Raw genomic sequence first — 21,818 nt, forward strand, 5'->3', positions numbered from 1 at the left:
CTCAAACGGTTGTTCTTGGTACTGCCAGGTAGATTTGTGCCAATAGCTGTTTTTCGCCTCCAATTGGTCTGTTGGCAAAAATTTCCCCCTATTGCGCTTTTATTTTTGAATTATTTGCACTTGTTTTTTGTAATTGAACACTTCCTTTATCTTCGAAACACGACCAAACACGACCAAGCACGACCTTCGCTATGTCTCATAGAAACAAAAGACAAAAAGTTGATAACACGCTGATCGATGAAGAGCTCATGAGTCAGGCCCATGACCTGAACCAGTTGACCGGTTCTCAATTTGACTCTCAGTCGGCAGACTCCAATCTCCTTCCTAAATACAATACGGACCTGTCTAGTTTACAGATCCCTAGCTATGCCCAGCCGCAATCTTCTCAGGGGGTCAAAACACCTTTGAAGCAGGAGACAGACTCTGAGGCCCAAAGACTTGTGAACGAAACCATTGTTGCGCAGGCTGCTCAAGCTGCTGTTGCACAACATCAACAACAGGCCCAACAGTATTACGGTCAGCCACGCGGACAACACCAATTCGACTACCAACAGGCTCACCAATCACAGGCCCAGCAATACCATCTGCCTCCTCCTCCTCAGGTGTCTCAATCGCAACAATATCACATCCCGCAAGTTCCCGGACAGCCAATCCCCGTGTCGGGAGATTACTCACAAGTCCCAGATCGTCACATTCATTCCTCAGAAAGCCTCACAGACGGTGGGGACCCAAGTGACTACTTGGTGACTCCGATGATGGAAGAACAAGTTTTCGATAACGTGAATGTTTTGAAGGAGTTTGTGAAAGAGTTTGGTAAAAAGAACGAATTCGGAATCGCTATCGCCCACTCGAACAACAAGGCTATTTATTTCACATGCGAGTTGGGAGGCTCTTACAGAGAGAAGAGAAGTAAGAAACACCAAGCTAGCCAAAGATTCAGCGAAGCCAGCGAATTGCAACGGCAATATGAATCAAAAAAGATTGGAACAAAAAAGATAAGATGTCCATTTGCGATGGTGGCCAACTTTTCTAAAAAGAAAAACTACTGGACTCTCAAGATAACAGAGAATAAACACAACCATGCGAAATTGAATCCTTTGGAGGACTTCCCAATGTTGAGAAAGCGGTCCAACAGAGTGAACTCCACAATCAAGGATCTATATTCTACTGGTGACAAGCCTTCTGTTATCCATCAAAAACTTACGGCAATCTTCAGCGATATTGTGATCAAAAGAGAAGATATCTACAATGAGATCAGAATTTTGAAAAAGAAGGGAATGGTGCCTACGAATTCGGAGATTAAGAGCAGAAAAGTGGCCGATGAAGATCTTTCTGTGGATCAGCACTTCCACTCGGGTCAACAGCCGCTCCTGCAACCTTCTCATGCTCACGGAGGCGGATCTCACGAGAATCTCTCCTGGGCTCAAGGATACCCAACAATTGATCCAGACAACAAAAAAGAAGTGGAGCAGCAAGCTGCTGCTGCAGTTGCTGCAGTGCAGGCCTTGAAAGATCAGCCTCAGCATTTCCCTTCGTACCCTCAGCACTATGCTCCTCAGCAAGGCGCAGCTTCTGTTCAACACTACCCGACCCAGCAACAAGGGTCACAGGCGCAATCTTCTTACCAATATCCGACCTCACAATATTATTCGAATGCTCCACCAAAAGAAGAGCATTTCAATATTGATGAGCGATTACTTGGAGGAAACTAGGAACAGTATGTACTTTTAGATATCAAGTGTGAATTATCCTTTAATCACTAATATTTTCTTGATACCCCGGAGAAAAGGATGTATATTTTCGGGAGTAGTAGTAGTACGGGGTGCAGAGTGAGGTAATTGCGATTTTGTGATTGGCTCAGGACCTCGTCCCCGAATGTCTCCGAGAGGGGAACATTCAAGTGAGATGAAGGACTCCGCTTGGGGTACGGTTATATAAATACCGATGAGCAACAAGGGAACTTTGAAAGCACATAGCAATGACCAAAATCAAAGTAAAGACTCCCGTTGTGGAGATGGATGGTGACGAAATGACCAGAATCATCTGGGATCTTATCAAGAAGCAGTTGATTCTCCCCTTCTTGGACATTGATCTCAAATATTATGATCTTGGTATCGAGTATAGAGATTCAACTTCTGATCACGTGACCATGGAATCGGCCTTGGCAACGCAAAAATACGGGGTAGCCGTCAAATGTGCCACGATCACGCCGGACGAGGCTCGTGTTGAGGAGTTTGGTCTGAAGAAGATGTGGCTGTCGCCTAACGGTACCATTAGAAACGTTCTTGGTGGAACTGTTTTTAGAGAGCCAATTATTATTGACAATATTCCTCGTATTATTCCTCATTGGGATAAAGCAATCATTATTGGAAGACATGCTTTTGGAGACCAGTACAAGTGTGAGAACATCGTCACTCCAGAATGTGGCGGTGAGCTGAAGATCGTGTTCACTCCGAAGGATGGCTCCCCGACCATCGAGGTTCCGGTGTACAATTACGAAGGTAAAGGCTGTGCCTTGGCCATGTATAATACGGAAGAGTCTATCAAAGGATTTGCAGTTGCCTCATTCCAGTTGGCAATCGACCGCAAGCTCCCGCTTTACATGTCTACCAAAAATACAATTTTGAAGCAATACGATGGGCTCTTCAAAGACACATTCCAGAGAATTTACGAGGCCGACTACAAGGATAAGTTTGAGAAGTTAGGAATCTGGTACGAACACCGGCTCATCGATGATATGGTTGCACAGATGGTTAAATCCAAAGGAGGTTTCATCATTGCTATGAAGAACTACGATGGAGACGTTGAGTCCGACATTGTGGCTCAAGGGTTTGGCTCTTTGGGTCTGATGACCTCAGTTCTGGTTTCTGCAGATGGTAAGTCTTTTGAATCTGAGGCAGCCCATGGAACAGTCACCAGACACTTCAGACAGCACCAGCAAGGAAAGGAAACTTCTACAAACTCGATTGCCTCTATTTTTGCTTGGACTAGAGGTCTCAGTAAAAGAGGAGAGCTGGATGGAACGCCAGAAGTTACCGACTTTGCCAATACATTAGAAAAGGCCACTATCGAAACTGTGAAAGGCGGCATCATGACAAAGGACCTTGCACTAGCCAGAGGCGAGACTGCTCGGTCCTCCTACGTCACCACCGAGGAATTCATTGATGCGGTTGCAAACAATCTGCAAAAACTGTTGGTCACGTGACTATTATTTATTTAGCTTCTTGTTCATTTTAATGCTCTATCAAGTTCGCGTAGAGATACACTACCTGGCAGTTGGCAGCTGGGGTCCCAGTGTAGTACATTAACTCGTTTAATGACTGCGAGTAGTTGTTTGGATCGTTTGCCGACTTGCAAGCGTAAAATCTTCCACCAGAGAAACTGTTCAGAACAACTCTACCTTGGATGTAAGTGATTCCCTTTGCTGAGTCGTGAAGCCTCACAGTCTCATACAGCTCCACTTTGTCAATCGACTGGCCTTCTGTAAGAGTGACATATGGTGTCAACACCATGAGTTTTTGATTGGTAGCATCAGACGAGATTATCTTCGAAGACGTATTGTATGTCAGTCGAAGGTTAGAGTCCTCAGTGTCCACCAGAAATAGGTAATCCAGGCCTGGTCCTTCATTGATCGAGTTCAAATGGAGCTGAGACAAAGACGAGTTATCGGTTCTAATAAATAGTTGCACTGGATATAAAACCTGTGTATAGTTAAAGATAGAAACTATGGGAAGCGCATTAGACAAAGCACACATTGCCAGCAAGTACAATGTTATAGAGACCATTGCAACAAAGTGAGAACAAGAACTACAAGAATTTATTATGGGTGGAATTTATATTCAGCTACAACAAAATATTCTGTTACAATTGTTTCCAAAGGAAAAAGCTTCCTGTTTAAAAATCGTTAGTACTTAACTAAATATATTGCTACCAACACTAGAATACAAAAGTAAAAAAGACTCCAAGAGTTTTTTTAACCACCGAAACCATACAAGGTTCTTCCTTGTCTCTTCAAAGCGTAGACAACGTCCAAAGAAGTGACGGTCTTTCTCTTAGCGTGCTCAGTGTAAGTAACAGCATCTCTGATAACATTCTCCAAGAACGATTTGAGGACAGCTCTCACTTCTTCGTAAATCAAAGCGGAAATTCTCTTGACACCACCTCTTCTGGCGAGTCTTCTAATAGCTGGCTTAGTGATACCTTGGATGTTATCTCTAAGGATCTTTCTGTGTCTCTTGGCACCGCCCTTTCCTAGACCTTTTCCACCTTTTCCTCTACCGGACATTTTGTATAATTATGTGATATATTCTCCGGATTGTTTGGGACGCTCTGCTGTATTTATAATATTTGTTTGTGTTTACTTTGACACGCTCCCTGTTGCGCATCAATTCGTGTTGAGTGACAATTTTTACGCACCATACTTGCGTAAACACTGGTCCTTATTTTTTCCTTACCAGTCCAATGCCATTTTTTACTCCATGGTACGCGTAAATTTACGTACGTGTCTCGCTCCAGGGCACAAAAATTGTAAACATTCAGTCTGGTTATATAAAGGGTACCTACCCTCACATATTGTACCTTCTACACATACTATTCTAAAATGGCTAGAACCAAGCAAACTGCAAGAAAGTCTACTGGTGGTAAGGCCCCAAGAAAGCAACTTGCTTCTAAGGCTGCCAGAAAATCCGCCCCAGCTACTGGTGGTGTCAAGAAGCCTCACAGATATAAGCCAGGTACTGTTGCTTTGAGAGAAATCAGAAGATTCCAAAAGTCTACTGAGCTCTTGATCAGAAAGCTTCCTTTCCAAAGATTGGTCAGAGAAATCGCTCAAGACTTCAAGACCGACTTGAGATTCCAGTCTTCCGCTATCGGTGCTTTGCAGGAGTCTGTCGAGGCTTACCTCGTCTCCTTGTTCGAGGACACTAACTTGTGCGCTATCCACGCCAAGAGAGTTACTATCCAGAAGAAGGACATCCAGCTCGCTAGAAGATTGAGAGGTGAGAGATCGTAAGTTTTGGGTACTACAGTGTATATTAGAAATCTATCGACTTAATTATTGTTTACGTAATTTGGAGTTTTTTCTCTCCTATTGCAAGCCCGATTTAATTCCAGGCCTTGAAGTATCATTGCTTTCTAAAAAAAGTTACCTGAAATTGCAAATGTCCACCACAAAGTCTCAATTTCACGAGCTATCGAATTCCCCAGTGCCAGCCTGGGCATTCAGCACTGCACTGCTAGCTACCAATGCTATCAAGCCACCGATCGAGGTCCAGTTAGCAGCTGCTTCCAGAGCTCAAACTTCAAGAATCTTACCAACCATTTTCAAACCCTCGAAACCTGTTTCTCCCTACCCAAATGGTATCCACACTTTACTTTTCAGCTCGTTCATTGGACTTGGTGGATTTATGTGCTACGACAACGACCCGGTCAACGGTTCGGGGCTGATTAGTGCATGGAGTGTTCTGTATTGTCTAGCCAACTCCCGTCGAGCCATATGGAGTTGGAAACTGTACCCTAAGTTTCTGCTAGCAGGAGCGGGCCTGAATAGCGTTGTTTATGGTGGTCGTTTCTTCGGATTCCTCTAAATAGATGTCTGGCTTACCATTCTAACGGAAGCCAGTTTTGGTCTTGTGCGTATTGCTGAATATGCGAGTCGTCGAACATTTCGATAAATTGTTGGTCCAACGGTCGTTCTTTTGGATACGCAAATCTTCTGTACTCGTCAAAAATCATACTCAAAGACCATTTTTGTAGTTTCCGGATGCACCCAATTATACACCCTGTTCTGTGTTTTCCCCGGTTGCAATGGACCAGGATTGGGTGATGCTCCGGATTCGTGATTATTTTGAGTGCCTCATTCACCAATTCAGGCTTGATCTTGACGAACGGTTCCTTATTCCCACTCAATCCGACTTGGAAACACTTTATATTATTCTGCTTGAGAAACTCGACATTCTCCGGTGGATATTCTTCAGGAATTAGACATAGCACCGATTTGAGCTTCAACTTTAACATAAACTCAAAATTCTCAATTCGAGGGAACGAGGACCTGTAAATCGATCCACATACAAGCGCAAAGTTCTCTGGCGGGGTGTAGATGTTTCTATGGGCCGATGTTTGAAATTGTTTCACGATAGCCGGATCCGTAGGAACAAACTTGTCGTATTCTTCTTCTTCTGTCAATTCGGTAGCATTGTTATGTCCGAGAAAAATCGGGGGCATCGACTCTTTGTCTAGACCCTGTTCATCTATTAGAATCTCTTCATTGTTTGCCTGTTCAAAGTCGAAAATGTCGCCTTCTTCGTCCATTTTCGATTCTCTGTACAGTTCTAGCTGTTTCTAGTGGTCAAAGTAAGTAATCGATATTGGCTTCTGATCCACTTGTGGTGTCCATCCTACCAAGTAATGGAAGAATGTAAAGTCCAATTGTCAAATTTAATTGCAATTATATTCGGTCGAGGTGGTGCACGGGTGCGATGGCTTTTCTCTCCAACACCTTTTTTTCGAACACTTTGCTTGATTGATTTTATTATTCTACGCGATCTCAATGGTGAGTCCTTGAAGTACGTTGTACCTCTCTAACATTAAGTCTGCTCTATTTAACTTCACATCCCTTTTGCAGGTACTTTTGCTTCTGATCTGCACGGCCACATACATCCACTCCTCGTGGCCAGCTATTTTGGATAAAAACAAGACAGGAGTGTTTGGCGTGTTTTGGAAATGCGCCAGAGTCGGTGAGAGACTAAGTCCTTATATTTCTATCTGCTGCATTGTGATTGCTCTGAATCAATTAATCTGATGATATTGATCAGTGGAACTCGTTCATCTCGCTATCTCCCAAAGATAACGCTTTAGCATTCTTCAATCCCACAATCTTCTCCAGTTTCATCATATCGAGCTTGCTAAACAGCACTCTGACCATGCACAAGTTGAGGTCGATCAGGTCGCTGGATTCGTCCGACTTTCTGTTAGCCATGTCGGCTCTAATTTTGTTGTCCACGATGAATTTCAAGACCTCCGAGTAGAAACTTGGATCTGAAGGAATGCCATAAAACATCACATTGCGCACGCCCCGAATATCGTACCGTTTATAAAAATGCAATCTTTCTGTGTATAGCAAGATCTTGGCAGAACTATGGCCTTTTGCAAACATCGCACGGCTCCGAGTAAGGGATGCCTGTGACGAGTACTCGTCAATAGCGACCGCTGAAACGCTGGTATCGTTCTCCAAGTAGTTCTTCACACGAAGATAATCGATATATGACGGGAAATATATCAGCGTTCCCTCATCGTATGACAATTTATGTTGGATTTGGGGAAGTAGCACATTCTTGAAGAATGTGAATCTCTTTTCTGGCTCAGTGACCAGAGAATCGGCATCGAATCTCATGAAGATCTGTTTGAGTCTCGTATTGTTATTCAGTATTCCTGTTCTAGTCAACTGATGCTTCAAGTGCGTCAGCTCGCTGTCGGCGTCGTTGCAGACTGACTTGAAAACTGCAGTTCCACTTTGCAAATTGGCAGATATCTTGGGATTGCTCAAAGTGACGTTATTCAACTCTGGGAAATTGTACTTCGAGAATCCAATCATTTGCGCAACGTACTTGTAGTGGTCATTGATAGCCCACATTCTGATACGACTGAAATCCACTTTGAGATTATCAAAATTCTTTGGTGGGGCATTCAGATGCTGAGATAAGATTTCACTCACATGGTCCCAATTCTGCATCAACAGCCCTTCTGCCTTATCCAGAATAGTAATCTCGATAGAACTCAAAAAGGACGCCTCAGTCTTCTCCAAAGTCATTTTCAGTCCAAGTGGAGAAGCAATAATCACGTCTGATTGATCATACTTGGAGAATAGCTTCATGGTTTTTCTGGTGAACTTGATTCCCATGCAGAAGTAATCGTTCGAATTTCCCTTGAAAAACTCTTTGAACTCCGCGGGCTTCTTTGGGTTCAAGTCATTGACGTCAAAGTCATCGTAGTACTGATCTTTGAATCTCGATTTATACTCAACAGAGTCCGGAGAGGAAAGATCAATTAGCTTATTGACTACTTCCCATGCAAAATTTCTGGTTGGAAGCAATATCAGCACTTTAGGCCGAGTGTATCCTTGATCTCTAAATTCTGGCTCGTCCTCCGGGTTCATTACTCCTTCTTCTATCTGCTTTTGTGCTTGAACTCTCTTTTCGTTGTTATTCAGAACTCTATCTCTAGTCTTGTAAATATGATTAAGACAATGCAGTAGATAGTAGTCTTGGTATTTCGATTTTATATCATCCACCATTCCATGGAGTTGACAGTTGACATTCTGGTAGGTCAACAGCGAGTCGATCAGCGCTTGTCCCACTTCGTTTGGCTCTTTGTTCAAAAGCTCTGTTTGGATCTTTTGTTTGACGTTGTGGTATTTGAGTTTCTTTGCAAAACCTTTCGGAGATTGTTCTGAAGCTTCTCTGAATGAGTAATTCAGTTGGGTAACATTACCAAATTGCTTTTTGTTGGCCAACTTCGTTCTGGACTTCTCTTTTTGATGCTTGTCAACCAGCTCCTCTATCAAGTCCTCGTCGTTGAAATGTCTATTAAAAGCATCGAACTTGTTATGCACATCTTCATTATCTTGTTCCGCTTCCTGTTGATCCAATTCTTCCTCATCCTCGTCATCGCCAACTTCTTCTGGTAATTCTTCGTCAACCTCAGGCTGTTTGGCTTCCTCTGCTACCTTCTTCTTGATCTTTTTCTTGACCGGTTCAGGATGGTCGCTTTTCAACAAAGTCACAAGAGCATTATAAGCGCCAATCTCCGCTGGCTCCTCGACAAGTTCGTCTTCTTCCTCCTCGGAATCCTGCTTTTGCTGGTCTTCGAGTTCTTCCTCGTCATTTGTCTGCTCGTATCTTCTCTTTCGAACATCTCGAAGTTCCTTTCTGCCTCTCTTGAGCCGAGATTTGTCCTTTCGAGGCTTCTCTTGGTGATTCTGCAAACTGTGGCCCATATTCGATCTGTTTGGAATCAATTTTCCTGATCACTGGGTTATCATCCAATATTTCCCTTCTTGGAATTTTTTTTCTAAAAATTTTTTGAAACAAGAAATTAAGCTTAACCGGTTAACCAATTTCACCCGATTCAAAGTGTTTTCCAATTCTCAACCATTGCTGACTGCTACTTAATCGGCATATATCGCTATTTCAAACACGAACTCGTCTTGTTAATAAGTCCTGGGCCACTTTTCAAATGTCTTCCCCCGTCCATACTCCCCTTGGAAGTCGGACAAACTCCACGATACAGAACGGATCGCGACAAATAAGTCTTCATGACGCGCTTCTACAGGCAGTACGAATCATTTTGGCATCAATCTACCTATTTTATATTGTCTTGACAATCCCCTTGAGTTTTGAGATTGGTGGTATAGACTGTGGCTTGAGCTATTCGATTACCATTTTATTCATCTACTTTTCGCTTGCAACTTTGAGAGTCCTCAAATATCATCGCATCATTTCATCATTCCTATACTACATGCAACATTTATTGCTCCCCAGTCTTTTATCTATTTTCCTAACTGTTTTCACATCGTCAGAGGCTGGAACTCTTGTCAACGGCGCGGGCTGGAAATTTATCATCAAAGCATGGAAGCTATTCCTCTTAAACTCGACACCACTCTTTACAATTCTCGAAGGCTTTTGCTCTCTTTTGTCCATTCAAGCTATCGGACAAATGTCGCAATATCTCATCAAGCACAAGTCGGATTCTTGGTCGATAGTCAATCTGATCACGAGTGCTTGCATACTATCCGCATGCTTGTTCTTCTTTGTCAAGATCTATGTGTCACCAATTGACCTTCAACGAGTTGGATTGGTGTCAGCTTCTCTTTTGGGATCTGCTTTCACCTGCACTATCTTGATCACAATTTTTGGAATATACACGGGAAAGGCATCGCCTTTAGAATGCTCGTTAATGGTTGCCTACATTGTCAAGTGTTGTTATGAACTGTTCCCAGAGCTCTCTGAGATGAACTTCAATTCATTACTCAAATTCATTATGACAGAGTTCAAAAACTTGGACTACCAAGCAAATTCCCTCAATAAAGAGTTCCTCACTTCGATTCAAACCACGTTCAAAAACTTCAAAACGGGAAAGGACTTGCTAGACTTTTTGCACTTTGAGTTTTTGGCCAAGTCTTCCACTAGAGACAAGTTTTTATTGGTTTATTTGAAGCTGAAGGAATTCATTGTGGATGTTATTTTGAAGTTCATTACTGAAAACTTCCCCAAGTCTTTTGAATCCCTGTGGGATTTTTTGAAAATATCGATCAGCAATCTCACCTTTTCGATTCTGATCCAGCTCGCATACAGAATCTCTGTTTTTTTCGCCGCAACCAAAATCATACCTATCCTTCAACCCGTGCAGAAGAGCTCGCCATTATCAACTCCATCCTCACCAACACCGGTGAAGATCGCCAAGTCCACATCTAAGGGCCAGAAAAAGTCTGCTTCCAGTCGTCTTATTTATCTGTACTCGCCATGCATCATCATTGCTGTTTATACCAACTTGATGATTCAGTACATTGATGAACTAGATACCCAAAACCACATATGGAACTGGCTGATTCCTCAGTTCGGTTTCTTTGAGCCACATGCTCCCGAACCAAACAGCTCGGTGCATTCGTGGCAGTTTTGGAATTGGATCAACATTTTTGGTGTCCTTCTGCTATATTTCCTTGAGCTCGTGAGCCACGACCCAGACGACAGCTCGCTGACTGATCACTGGAGCATATGAACAGCGAGCTTCGTTTACCGTGATGTATATTAATATTTAATTCAATACGCGATGTATTTTTTACTATATACATATAGTTCTTCTCAGAAATCCTTTCGGTGCTTAATTTATCGTCCACGTTCTTTGAACTCCGAGCTTGACTCTATTAAACAAATCTCATCATATGAAGAACTAGTTAATTTATACTGGTTTTCCTGAACCAATACAATTTAACAACTTATTATAGTTTGGCATCTTTGACAATGCATATCACGCCCCAAAATACGCTTTGGAACTGAACAAACTAGGAAGAGACGTCCATGGATAAAAGTGAGCTCCATTGGGTTATTAGTCAATAGACTAACAATCATCATAACTATGGTTTAGATAGTTATCCAGTGCAGAATAACGGGAGAAGCCTCCCAATCAAAGGACCATAAGGTCCTTGAATCGAATGTCAGACAGTCGAGTACCAAACTGGTCCGATAAATACTCGGTCAAGTCAATCAATACGAACAAAGGCAAGAGGCAATCGTATTGGATGGCCATTCAGAGTAAAAACCAACTTCGTAGTTCAACCACCTGACATTGGTAGATTATAGAACCTACCGGCGTTTCCGCCTGTGATCTACTGCCGGAGACTTTCCCCAAGGCATCATGAGCTTACGCTCCGTTTGAAAGCCTCGAAAGATGATTCTTTTTCCATGGACGTGAAAATAAAAAAATAGAAAAATTTTCTGAAGGAAGCACCGGAGGGGAGCACCTGGACTGTGAAAACCTGAAATCCAAATTAGGACAAATTCCAATCAGCATAAAAGGGAATTAGGTATGTTTTGCTGTTGTTTCTGGTTTAGCGAGTAGATCGTCAACAATTGGTAATCAAACATCTACTAATGTTTATATTAAACGGTATTTAATAATGCTTTTAAAGTGAAATTGGTAGCTCTGGGCAGAAATTACTGACTTGATTGAAAAGTATATTTACTAAGCCCTGTTAGTGCCAAATCAACTTTAGTGACTTGAGAGTTGCTTCTGCTTGTTTAGTTTGTTGTTTCATCTTCTCAAACACTCAAAATATCTATTCACAACAAACCTCCCTGTCGTTCTACGACATTTAGATTTTCGCATTAAAGTATACACAGCCTGGATAAAAGGATTATCCAAATCCACATGTCTGCCAACTACTGGACCTCTTCGCAGCGAAATAAATGGCAGTTCACGCGAACACAGCTGAAGGAAGCGCGACTAATGGTGTCTCAAATTGAGGCACAGCTACTGCGAGATGATTCAAATCTCAAATATGACACAAACATGAGGATATACCTGCACCAACTTATCGTCAAATTGGGACGGAAACTCAACTTGCGTCAAGTCATTCTATCCACAGCCGAGGTGTACTTGACGCGGTTCTTTGCAAAAGTATCCATCCGAGAAGTGAACATTTATTTATTGGTAACAACTTGTATCTATATCTCCTGCAAAATGGAAGAGAGTCCGCAACATATCCGAACCATTTTGTCAGAGGCCCGAAATTGCTGGCCAGAGTTCGTGCCGAACGATCTCACCAAGCTCGCCGAATTTGAGTTCTACTTGATCGAGGAATTGGACTGCTACATGGTGGTCCACCATCCATACAATTCGATTTTGGATGTGGTGAACGTGCTGAAAGACGGCGATCCGTCTACAAAGCTCGACATATCGCCCGAAGAGTTGCAAACCTGTTGGTCAATCATTAACGACAGTTACATCACAGATCTTCATCTTCTGTTCCCGCCCCACATCATTGCTATCGGGACCCTATACATCACGCTAGTACTGGGAATCGATGTCCGAAAAACTATCGCTAACTCTGCAAAGCTGCCGGACCCTCGCATGGACAACTTTGTTAAATTCCTCGCCAGCTCCAACATCGATCTCAGCGAGGTGATAGAAACAGTGCAGGAAATTCTCACTCTCTACGAGATATGGAACTCTTACGACGAAATGACGATTAGAAACGGACTGCACCATATGCTACTCAACATGAATAGATGAACTTTCAAATTCATGCGCCACGTCTGTGGCGCTGTAACACAACATTTTTTTTTAAGTATTGCAGCTTCATCAAGGGGAAAAAAAATTATGCGGTTTACGAGGTAGGTGTTCGATTATGTAAAAAAAACTGATCTTGAAAAAAACTGGAATAATCAACAGCGCACCAAGAACCAAGATTGAACAGCGCATTTTGTCTGCTTTGGGATCAGAAATTTGTCACAAATCTCACTTTTTTCCAGACTATTCAATCGCTTTTGCATAACTCGTCAAGATGACTGTCGACTCCCCCCCAAGTACGTCGTCATCAATCTGTAACTTTGAACAGTCCACGTTGAAAACTCGGACCACATCGAAAAAGAACTTTGACAAAGTTGTTTCAGAAAGCACAGAGAACGAATCGAAGCAAGATCTTGCAAAAGATGCTGCTCAACTGCGAAAAGTTGAAGAGGCGGACCGGATCCAGATACGGTTAGCTTTATTTATTGATTTTGCAATCTTTGCACTCTCCTACTTCTATCCATCGTTCACAAAGTTCTACACACTCCAATACAGATACCCAGACACAAACAAATATGATATGGGTATCGAAGATTCGTATTTGGTGGTATTCAGTGTCATAAATCTTCTGTTCGTTAGAAGTTTTTTGATGCTGTATCTCCTGAAGCCTATTGCACACTCGTTCGAGATGTACAGTGTTAAAGCCATCCAGAGATTCAAGGAACAGAACTGGTCCATAATCTACTTTTCTGTCTCGTGGTCCTTCGGCTTCTACCTCTACTGGAAATCAGACTACTTTTTCAACTGTGACAAGTTTTACGACAACTGGCCAAACGACAAAATGTCTGCCGCTTTCAAGGCCTACTACCTTATACAGACAGCTTGTTGGTTCCAGCAAATGATCGTCTTACACATCGAGGCCAAAAGAAAAGATCATTTCCACATGTTTTCTCACCATATCGTCACATCTCTTTTGTGTGTGGGCTCCTATGCCTACTACTTCACCAAAATTGGTCATGTGGTGTTTTTGCTCATGGATATCGGTGATGTGCTGCTTTCCTCAGCCAAAGTCCTCAAATACTGTGGATATCAACGACTCTGTGATGGAATGTTTGCCGTCTTCCTTGTCAACTGGGTTGGCTTGAGACACATTGCTTACAACTACATCCTCTACCACGCGTACAAGAATGCCCACAACATGCATGGCAGCTGCGAAGAACTGTCTCAACTGGGGGACCCTAAAATTTGTTACACTGATTCTACAATCACGGTGTTTTTGTCATTACTAGCAGGATTGCAGGTCATTATAATCTTCTGGATGTGTCTTATTGCTAAAGTTGCATACAGTGTTCTTTCTGGCGCCAGCGCAGATGATGTGAGAAGCGATGACTCGGATTAGCTACCTTATAGATAAAAAAATGTAAGTCATTCGAATAATGTTGAATATAGGGAAATGAACATGACTGCAATTCCCCAAAACACCAATGCAAGAGAGAGCTTCTTCAAAGTCTCATTGCGGAAGACCCAGTGTCCACTGTCCTCTGGTGAATAGATTTCCAAAAATCCGCGTTTCTCTGCATTGTTGATAAGCTTGTAACCATAGAACCCTGGAAGCACGAACGATATAAGAACTCCACCGGTCGAACCCACAATGGAGAGCACCAGCTCGAAAGATTTGAGTTTGAGTGCAGCAAAATATGCCACAATCAGCATGATGATGGTCAACTTGACGAATCTCGACTGAGAAAGAGGGATTGCAGCGGCTTCAGATTCAATCAGTGGAGTACTTTCCTCGGAACGGATGTAGGTCGTTTCTATCCAATGCGAAATGTTGTGGAATGAAATACGAGCTGGATGGAACATCAGAGGGAATGATAGCAACACCATAAGTGCCAAGAGAGCCATTCCCAGCTTGGTGTACCATGTTTCTTGGTACATCAGAATAATGTTTCCGGTAAGCGAACTACCAAAGGTGAAGTATCCGGACAGACCAACAGTGACAAACAGTGCGGTGGTAACTGATAGAGAAATTGCGATGATTTTCAGGATTCTCGAAAGAGTCGGGTTATCGAGCTCAGAGATGATGGAAAACTCGTTGGGACAGGTGAAGGCCAGCACGATGATGGCGAAAGTCTTGAAGACCTGCTTGAACCCTTCTGGCTTCCACCATGAAATTGTACCTTGTTTATCAATTGGAACGTTTTCAAAACCTGTGGCTAGAGCATAGCCAAAGTTTGCGTAAACTAAGATCACCAAATAAGCAATTGCAACCAAGGACACCACCGACGCATATTTGAGACTATCCAGTCTTTTCAAGAAACAGAGCGGAACGGTGATAAACGCTGACAAAAGGATGTAAAATGTCCGTGCTTGCGAGTCCGAATATCCAGATATCGGAAATATCAACGGTAACAGATCTCCGGTCAGAACGACGTAGGATATGTTGACACCGAAGCACTGAAGCGCAATGGCAAAGTCGAAAATGACACTCAGGCTAGGATCGGTGATCAACGAGACAGTGAAGAAATTTGCATTGCCCTCTCTGAGGTATTTAGATGACACTGCCAGTAGAAATAATCCCAAAATGTTCGTCACTGCTGCGAATATCAGGATTAGGATTCCCCAAAGAACCGAATCGGTCTTGAAAGCATAGGGGAGAACCAACATACCCGAACCAATGATGGTGTTCACAGTATTCACTACCGAGGATGAAACTGAGGCTTTAGTCATAGATGAATAAATAATTCTAAAAAAAATATAGCTTTTTATTGAGGATTTCGGTTACTAGCATCGAAGCATTTTGAACTCGCGAGGAAATAAAATGCCTTCAGGAAATGGATCTCGATTGCAGTCTAAGAGACGGATTGTTGCTCCCGAGAGCAGGAAAAGAGCTCCTTTTTCTTGTGATCGATGTAAATTGCGCAAGACAAAATGCAGACGCTTACAGAATAATGATCTAAAGTACGACAATATCACTCCTTGCATGCAATGCAGTAAGGCCGGTGTGTCCTGTACTACAACTATTCCACGGAAAAAGCGTTTCTTTGGTCCCATCGAGAATATCACGTTGCACTACAAATGCTTGCTTGCTTTGGTATCGGGCCTTTTTCCCGATAAAGACGTTTACAACATTGAAGAGCTGATGAATCTCGGCAAGGCGTTCAAGTTCGAGATGCCATCAGAGAACTCCAATGAAGAGGAGATCCAAAACATTCAAGATTTGAAGCAGCACGCATTAGAGGAAGAAAACGAAGAAAACGAAGCAACAAACGAAACGAGCGAGTCAAAGAGAGAGTCAAGCGAAGAAACCGAGGTTCCCGCAAACAACGCAGATCAGAAACAGACCGACATCAAGGACGAAGAGGAAGAAAGTGTCCTGGTGACGACGAAATCAGGGCTGCCCAAACTGCCTCCGAACATTAAGGTCAAGTCCGCAGCCTACGATCGTGACAGGCTTATCATGGATCGCTTTGGACACACCCATTTTATTGGAAACTTTGGTACGGCTTCGCTTTTGAATGGACTTTGCGATATCATCATTAAACGGTCTTTCAGTGTGAAACCTCCAACATCAACTCAGGACATTCGAGACAGCTCTGTTCAAACCATCACCTCAGAAAACGAACCCGTGTATCAATACCCAACTCATCTGTACAACCTGGATGCCATCAACATCAACAGATTCCCGTTGATCAATCTTCTTAATAGAATAGAAGCTGACATGTACAAGAGCGTATTCTTCGAGAAAGTGCACCCATACTATTTCATTTTCAACGAATTCAAATTTGACGAGAAATATAACCTCTTTTGGGAAGAGATCAAGAAGACAAACAATAAGGACGACGAACCAACACCAATGAAGATTGGAAGCGCAGAAATCTGCTGTATTTACATGGTTTGGATTCTTGGAAGACGTTTCCAGCTGTACACCAATCCGCAAGACCTTCCAATAAACTCCGAACTAGACGACGACCTCATAGGACGTTATATCGACATTATCAAGCTTTCATTGTCTGATATTGTGCTGACCCCTACTCTTGATGGTATTCGCCTTTTGATCTTGCTGTCTGTCTACCTATCCAGTATTAAAGTCAGGGAGAGTGGCTATTGTTTGATGCAAATGGCAGCCATCCAATCGAAGAGTTTGGGACTTCATAGAAAGTTCATTGTTGACAAGTTTAATGACGAGAAAGCCGATGAAATGAAGCGTGTGATGTGGTCTTTGACCAAGAGTGAGACCACCCTTTGCTGTTCTTTCGGACGAGCTAGTGCAATTCCTTGGGAGGAAGTCGACGTTGAGTTGCCAACGATGGCAGAGGTTGATAACGATCTGTTTAAGATTTACTATGTGCAGAGTTCCCGTTTGACCAAGATCATTTTCCAGATCCTGGATAATAAGAGAAAGTCAACAAGAGAACCCCTGTCGCTCGTCAGTATAGAGAAACTTCTGCTTTTCCAAAAGAATCTTGACAAGTTCTGGGAAAGCCTCCCCGAGTCTTGGAAAGATTACAAGTCCTTGCCGGTCAGAAGATACAAACCAAAGCTTCACATCCAATTCCATTACTACTTTATCAACTTGACTCTCCCTGTTTTCATGCACATTGTCAGCACGCAAACGTCTGTTATCAGGAGAGACGATCCCATTCAGTCTCTTCTAGTGAATGGAATCAAGTCATCAATCAAAACAGCCGAGATCCTCACGTACACCGACTCCAACGGATTTTTCAATGGAACATTATACTACGACGTCTTCTATTCATACAACGCAATTATGGTTCTCACTTTGACATACATTTTATTCAAGAGTTCGAAGGGACAGAAAAGCAAAAGCGCACTGGACCTGGAATACCTTGATAAGGAACATGACATCAACTTTCCGAATCTTATGAAAGCCATCAATCTAATCAGAAATCTTATCCTGAACAATTTGCACCAGATTGACGGAACAATGAGAAGAATGAGTGATATCATAGAGACGTTGCTGGAAGACCTTGGAATTATTCAGGTTCTGGTCAAAGAGTTTGGTGCTCGTTCAAGTAACGTGCGCAAGATCGAAGATCGAAACGAAAGTGGTAGCACAAGTGTCAACGGAGGTATAATTCCCGGATATTACAGAAAGTTCAAAGTCAACGAAAAATCAAAGCCAAAGAGACGCCGGCTGGTCAAACCTACAGAGGGGAACACCAAGAATTTGGAGTCAGGCACGTACCCAGCGGCGATGGAGCGGAACTCGAATATGTCTTACTCTTCGATCTTTGACTTCCCTAACTCTCGTTCAAACTCATCGACAAATCTTGGAGATCAGTCTGGAAACTTTGAGCTACCAGTTTACAGCGACTCACCGTTAGAGGGACCGACAGAGAGCTCACGGTCAGCTACGCCTAATGTGAACGAGGCATTGAACTCGATTTTGGATACCGAGCTGATGGAGGTCCTCTTTGGTGCAGAAATGGTCGACGCCAATACCAGGGCGTTCGACGGCAACATTTAGCTACATTATGAGCTGATTTGTAAACTAACCCCATGGTGCTTGTCATAATTCCGAAGAAGTAGAAAGAATCCGCCGTTTGATCTGTCAATTTAGTGCGCGTGTTTTGTGTGTAACCATATCGATTCAAATTTTTGCCGTTTTGGGAACTCGCTAGTCTTATCAGATAAAAATTCCGTGAGAGTATAAAAAGCATGGCAACACCACCGTGGTAACGACAGAATGATTGCAGAGACAAACTGGATGATACTGCCTGTGGCAGGTGTTGTTTTCGGCGCAGTGCTTTTGATAGCACAGCAATTGATCCAAAGCTTGTATAAGTCGAAGCCAGCAGCTGCTCCCAAAGGAGCTTCTACCCAAAAGACAAACAAGTTTCATTCCGATATGAACGCCCCTCCACCAGAACCAACCCCGCTGTATATTACACCTGATCAGGTTCGTGGAAGGGACGATCGCCCATGGAGACCGTTCAGGCTGCCTTATCATCAAACCATGTCCATCTTCAAGCTCGATATAAACCACTGGCTTGATATGGATAAGTACTATATCCATTATCTGGAGGAGAAAAAGAGAATTTTCCACACTTACAAGGAAGAACACATTGGATGGACTCCTAAATCGAGAGAGGCTGTCTACGAGTTACTGGATACTGTTAAAAACCATATGCTGAAGAGATATCCTTTGCTATTTACCACAGAGGACAACGGAGTCCACGTTAAGGTCGAACTTACTGGAGAGGTTCTTGACTTTTCTGAGCCTATCAAGGAACATCCCCTTGTCCTTGTTTCCAAGATGGCCAAGGAAGATTTTTACATCGTGGAGAAGTGCGATGATGGAGAGTTCAGACTTACTGCAGCAGCAGTGCCATTCCCTGGCGGATCGTTTGGCGTCGGTGAAAAAATCGGCAAGACTGTGGACGCTATTCACGATGTTGTTCCTTACTACGCCGAGAAGCTCCGCACGTCGATGCTCAGATTCTTTGATAAGATGGCCCCTGCTGACCCCGTGGAGAGAGCGTCTTTCTACATTTCCTGGGACCACAAGTTATTCTTGAACAATATATATGCAATGAAAGAAGGTGACAAGGTTGACTCGAGCATCCTGCCTACCGAGTTCAACGTGAGAGTTGAGAGACAGACGTTGAGAAGATTGCCAAAATCCAAAGCCATTGTTTTCACGAATCACCCAATCTTTTACTCTATAGAAGAGATGAAAGACGAACCATTGATTCCATCTCTCTTGCGCAAGATTTTGGATGAAGCTCCGGATAAAGTTATGAAGTACAAGAACTTTGATTGCTTTAGAGAGCATCTGGTTCCTTATCTCGATGGCTTGATCCAAAGACAAGTTGATCTGGGTCTCATTGATGAAGATACACCGGTGAGAACGCTTCCATCATATCCTTTTGCTGAGTTCAGAAAAGATTATGATGAAAAGAGCGGATGGACTAACCCTAAGAACCCTGTCAACTATTCTTCTACACTCAAGGACGAGATTTTGTCCGGAATACCGCTGGAAAGGGCCACTCTAGGAGAACCGTCCGCAACTGCTGCGCGTGCCGCGAGGGCACAGAATGCAACAAAAGCTTAGACTTTCAGTTTCACTGCAGTAGATAGCTTTTTAAATTTATTATTACTATGCTATAATTATTGATCATTTGTGCAGGTCAGAATCTTCTTCAAGACACCAATATCGTCAACCGTTCTCAGAGCATCCATCTTCTGGACGCTTGAAGAAAGTTTGGAGTCTCCGTAGCTAATTGGACCCTTGATTTTAGAGGTTGAATGCATTTTGGTATTTGCGATCGAGGCGATATTCACAAGCGAGTCCGATTCCAGCGAACTTAGCACTTCCAGAAACTCGCCTCTATTAAGAATACCGACAGCTTTGCGCACTTCCTGTTGGGAGCTGTAGAATGAATAAAATGAGTTGATCGAAGCTCCAGTTTTTGATTTTTGAGCTTTCAACACTTCATCGTAACGGATTAATGTGCATAAAACGGTTTTATGCTGGATGTTCAAGTTTTGCAATTTTGCATTCGGATTAGCACTGAGAAAAGTGTTGCAGACTTTGGCCAATTGTGCGATCATGACTTTTGGGGCATCAGCCAACGTCAATTGGCTCAACCCCTCAGTTCCGAGTCTCTGTAATTGTATACGTTCAGTAAGATCGAGAGCGCAGTGGACGATATCAAATGCACGTCTGAGATCACCTGTAGTTGTGGCACTTTTTCTGGCACATAGTTGAATAGCAGCAGGGTGTATTAAAGGAACTGAAGTTGTTTGCGAGTCGGTTAAACTTTGTAGTTTGGCAGTGATGACTTTTTGGATTTGTTCCGCTGTGTACGGAAGAAAAGGAATAACATCAGGGCTTATGTTGTTACTCTTCAGACGAGGTAAAAACCGGTCGGTGAGGTCGAGAGCATTGGCAATTCCAATAATTACAATTTTTGGATTATCCCCTGCTAAGTTTGAAGCCCAAGAAAATAGTTCAAAGAGCACTTGCTGACTTCTGCCCATCAGGTTATCCATCTCATCCAAGATGATGATTGTGATATCGCACTTTGATTGGTCTGCCAGTAGTTGCTTGAGCTCAGCTGGGCTCTTTTTCTTGCGGTCTGCGTTGGGTTGTATGTCATTGTATATCGCGTCGAAGATATCTTCAGATTTGCGAACAGTCATGCAGTTGATCTTCGAAATACGCACCTTGCGGTTGATGCGCTTCGTTCCAACTTTAACAGGGACCTTGAATATACTGCTTTGCGCGTTTTCGATGTCACCAACCACGAGAGAGCTCAAAACTGCATTGATTTGAGCAGTTTTCCCAGTTCCAGGGGGACCAGACACGTAGATCGACGTGGAGTCGATGTTCAAAATCGAGTGGTCCAAACGGTCTCTTAGAAGAGTAGCTTCCTTCTCTCTCGAGACCAAGGCGTATCCTTGGTCCAAATCAAGTTCAGCGCTCCTTAAAAAAAGCTCTTTTGCTTTGGAGTAGACAGAGATGGAAGCAGGCCTTTTCGTGTCAAACAGCTTCGTGTTCAGTGACTTCACTGGACCGGGCTGAATATTCAAAATCCTATCATTTTTCTCAGGTGTAACCGGGGGAGATAGGAGCCCAATATTGGCAGAAGCCTTTTGATCAAGCTTGATTCGCTTTGGTTGTATTTCCCATTCGATGGGATCCATTGTCCTTTTGAACGAAGGAGATGACATTGGTGAAAGAGAGTGATGCATTTTCAGAAATGTACTTGAAAAAATCAAAACCAACTTTGAAACATGTCTTAAACCCTTTTTACACCCTTGCGACACGCTCAATTAAAGGAGCTACTCCTGCAATAAATAATGCTTCCTAAAACAGTAATCAGGGAAAAACACGAAAAATTTAACGATTGATATTTTCCCTTCATCTCGAAAACACAAACATTACCCGGATTTAATGTTAAATTAATTTTTAATAATTTCTGAGGTCTGTCATTCGACATGACGGTTTGAAAAAAAAAATAGGTGTATAAATAATTTCCTTTAAAAGACAAGGAGGGATTGTTTTT

The 21,818-nt window shown here is 42.9% G+C and overlaps 17 protein-coding genes across 17 annotated transcripts; 10 read left to right on the forward strand and 7 right to left on the reverse strand.

The window, feature by feature from the left end:
- Positions 1-191: 191 nt before the first annotated feature.
- Positions 192-1,712, forward strand: OGAPHI_004269 (uncharacterized protein; the record flags this gene model as incomplete). Its single annotated transcript, XM_046205329.1, has 1 exon — positions 192-1,712. One exon carries the CDS (start codon positions 192-194, stop codon positions 1,710-1,712), a length of 1,521 nt encoding a protein of 506 aa, XP_046061284.1.
- On the reverse strand, positions 394-2,088 carry OGAPHI_004270 (uncharacterized protein; the record flags this gene model as incomplete). Its single annotated transcript, XM_046205330.1, has 3 exons — positions 394-710; positions 1,347-1,636; positions 1,943-2,088. The coding sequence occupies 3 exons, from the start codon at positions 2,086-2,088 to the stop codon at positions 394-396; spliced, it is 753 nt and encodes a 250-aa protein (XP_046061285.1).
- OGAPHI_004271 (uncharacterized protein) lies at positions 1,979-3,205 on the forward strand (the record flags this gene model as incomplete). Its single annotated transcript, XM_046205331.1, has 1 exon — positions 1,979-3,205. The coding sequence occupies one exon, from the start codon at positions 1,979-1,981 to the stop codon at positions 3,203-3,205; it is 1,227 nt and encodes a 408-aa protein (XP_046061286.1).
- On the reverse strand, positions 2,824-3,755 carry OGAPHI_004272 (uncharacterized protein; the record flags this gene model as incomplete). The annotated part of the gene is made up of 2 exons (XM_046205332.1): positions 2,824-3,138; positions 3,270-3,755. The coding sequence occupies 2 exons, from the start codon at positions 3,753-3,755 to the stop codon at positions 2,824-2,826; spliced, it is 801 nt and encodes a 266-aa protein (XP_046061287.1).
- A 218-nt stretch (positions 3,756-3,973) lies between these two features.
- On the reverse strand, positions 3,974-5,389 carry OGAPHI_004273 (uncharacterized protein; the record flags this gene model as incomplete). The annotated part of the gene is made up of 3 exons (XM_046205333.1): positions 3,974-4,274; positions 4,560-5,021; positions 5,352-5,389. The coding sequence occupies 3 exons, from the start codon at positions 5,387-5,389 to the stop codon at positions 3,974-3,976; spliced, it is 801 nt and encodes a 266-aa protein (XP_046061288.1).
- Positions 4,601-5,011, forward strand: OGAPHI_004274 (uncharacterized protein; the record flags this gene model as incomplete). The annotated part of the gene is made up of 1 exon (XM_046205334.1): positions 4,601-5,011. The coding sequence occupies one exon, from the start codon at positions 4,601-4,603 to the stop codon at positions 5,009-5,011; it is 411 nt and encodes a 136-aa protein (XP_046061289.1).
- On the forward strand, positions 5,160-5,585 carry OGAPHI_004275 (uncharacterized protein; the record flags this gene model as incomplete). Its single annotated transcript, XM_046205335.1, has 1 exon — positions 5,160-5,585. One exon carries the CDS (start codon positions 5,160-5,162, stop codon positions 5,583-5,585), a length of 426 nt encoding a protein of 141 aa, XP_046061290.1.
- Positions 5,586-5,598: 13 nt separating this feature from the next.
- OGAPHI_004276 (uncharacterized protein) lies at positions 5,599-6,309 on the reverse strand (the record flags this gene model as incomplete). Its single annotated transcript, XM_046205336.1, has 1 exon — positions 5,599-6,309. One exon carries the CDS (start codon positions 6,307-6,309, stop codon positions 5,599-5,601), a length of 711 nt encoding a protein of 236 aa, XP_046061291.1.
- A 499-nt stretch (positions 6,310-6,808) lies between these two features.
- OGAPHI_004277 (uncharacterized protein) lies at positions 6,809-8,992 on the reverse strand (the record flags this gene model as incomplete). Its single annotated transcript, XM_046205337.1, has 1 exon — positions 6,809-8,992. One exon carries the CDS (start codon positions 8,990-8,992, stop codon positions 6,809-6,811), a length of 2,184 nt encoding a protein of 727 aa, XP_046061292.1.
- A 239-nt stretch (positions 8,993-9,231) lies between these two features.
- Positions 9,232-10,773, forward strand: OGAPHI_004278 (uncharacterized protein; the record flags this gene model as incomplete). Its single annotated transcript, XM_046205339.1, has 1 exon — positions 9,232-10,773. The coding sequence occupies one exon, from the start codon at positions 9,232-9,234 to the stop codon at positions 10,771-10,773; it is 1,542 nt and encodes a 513-aa protein (XP_046061293.1).
- A 1,227-nt stretch (positions 10,774-12,000) lies between these two features.
- Positions 12,001-12,786, forward strand: OGAPHI_004279 (uncharacterized protein; the record flags this gene model as incomplete). The annotated part of the gene is made up of 1 exon (XM_046205340.1): positions 12,001-12,786. One exon carries the CDS (start codon positions 12,001-12,003, stop codon positions 12,784-12,786), a length of 786 nt encoding a protein of 261 aa, XP_046061294.1.
- Positions 12,787-13,057: 271 nt separating this feature from the next.
- OGAPHI_004280 (uncharacterized protein) lies at positions 13,058-14,182 on the forward strand (the record flags this gene model as incomplete). Its single annotated transcript, XM_046205341.1, has 1 exon — positions 13,058-14,182. One exon carries the CDS (start codon positions 13,058-13,060, stop codon positions 14,180-14,182), a length of 1,125 nt encoding a protein of 374 aa, XP_046061295.1.
- Positions 14,183-14,208: 26 nt separating this feature from the next.
- Positions 14,209-15,513, reverse strand: OGAPHI_004281 (uncharacterized protein; the record flags this gene model as incomplete). The annotated part of the gene is made up of 1 exon (XM_046205342.1): positions 14,209-15,513. The coding sequence occupies one exon, from the start codon at positions 15,511-15,513 to the stop codon at positions 14,209-14,211; it is 1,305 nt and encodes a 434-aa protein (XP_046061296.1).
- Positions 14,612-15,010, forward strand: OGAPHI_004282 (uncharacterized protein; the record flags this gene model as incomplete). Its single annotated transcript, XM_046205343.1, has 1 exon — positions 14,612-15,010. One exon carries the CDS (start codon positions 14,612-14,614, stop codon positions 15,008-15,010), a length of 399 nt encoding a protein of 132 aa, XP_046061297.1.
- Positions 15,514-15,766: 253 nt separating the features above from the next.
- OGAPHI_004283 (uncharacterized protein) lies at positions 15,767-18,274 on the forward strand (the record flags this gene model as incomplete). The annotated part of the gene is made up of 1 exon (XM_046205344.1): positions 15,767-18,274. One exon carries the CDS (start codon positions 15,767-15,769, stop codon positions 18,272-18,274), a length of 2,508 nt encoding a protein of 835 aa, XP_046061298.1.
- A 219-nt stretch (positions 18,275-18,493) lies between these two features.
- OGAPHI_004284 (uncharacterized protein) lies at positions 18,494-19,861 on the forward strand (the record flags this gene model as incomplete). Its single annotated transcript, XM_046205345.1, has 1 exon — positions 18,494-19,861. The coding sequence occupies one exon, from the start codon at positions 18,494-18,496 to the stop codon at positions 19,859-19,861; it is 1,368 nt and encodes a 455-aa protein (XP_046061299.1).
- Positions 19,862-19,917: 56 nt separating this feature from the next.
- OGAPHI_004285 (uncharacterized protein) lies at positions 19,918-21,504 on the reverse strand (the record flags this gene model as incomplete). The annotated part of the gene is made up of 1 exon (XM_046205346.1): positions 19,918-21,504. One exon carries the CDS (start codon positions 21,502-21,504, stop codon positions 19,918-19,920), a length of 1,587 nt encoding a protein of 528 aa, XP_046061300.1.
- Positions 21,505-21,818: the final 314 nt, after the last annotated feature.

This window comes from Ogataea philodendri, assembly GCF_020536065.1.
Source record: "Ogataea philodendri strain CBS6075 chromosome Unknown scaffold2, whole genome shotgun sequence".
NCBI classification, from domain to species: Eukaryota; Fungi; Ascomycota; class Pichiomycetes; order Pichiales; family Pichiaceae; genus Ogataea; species Ogataea philodendri.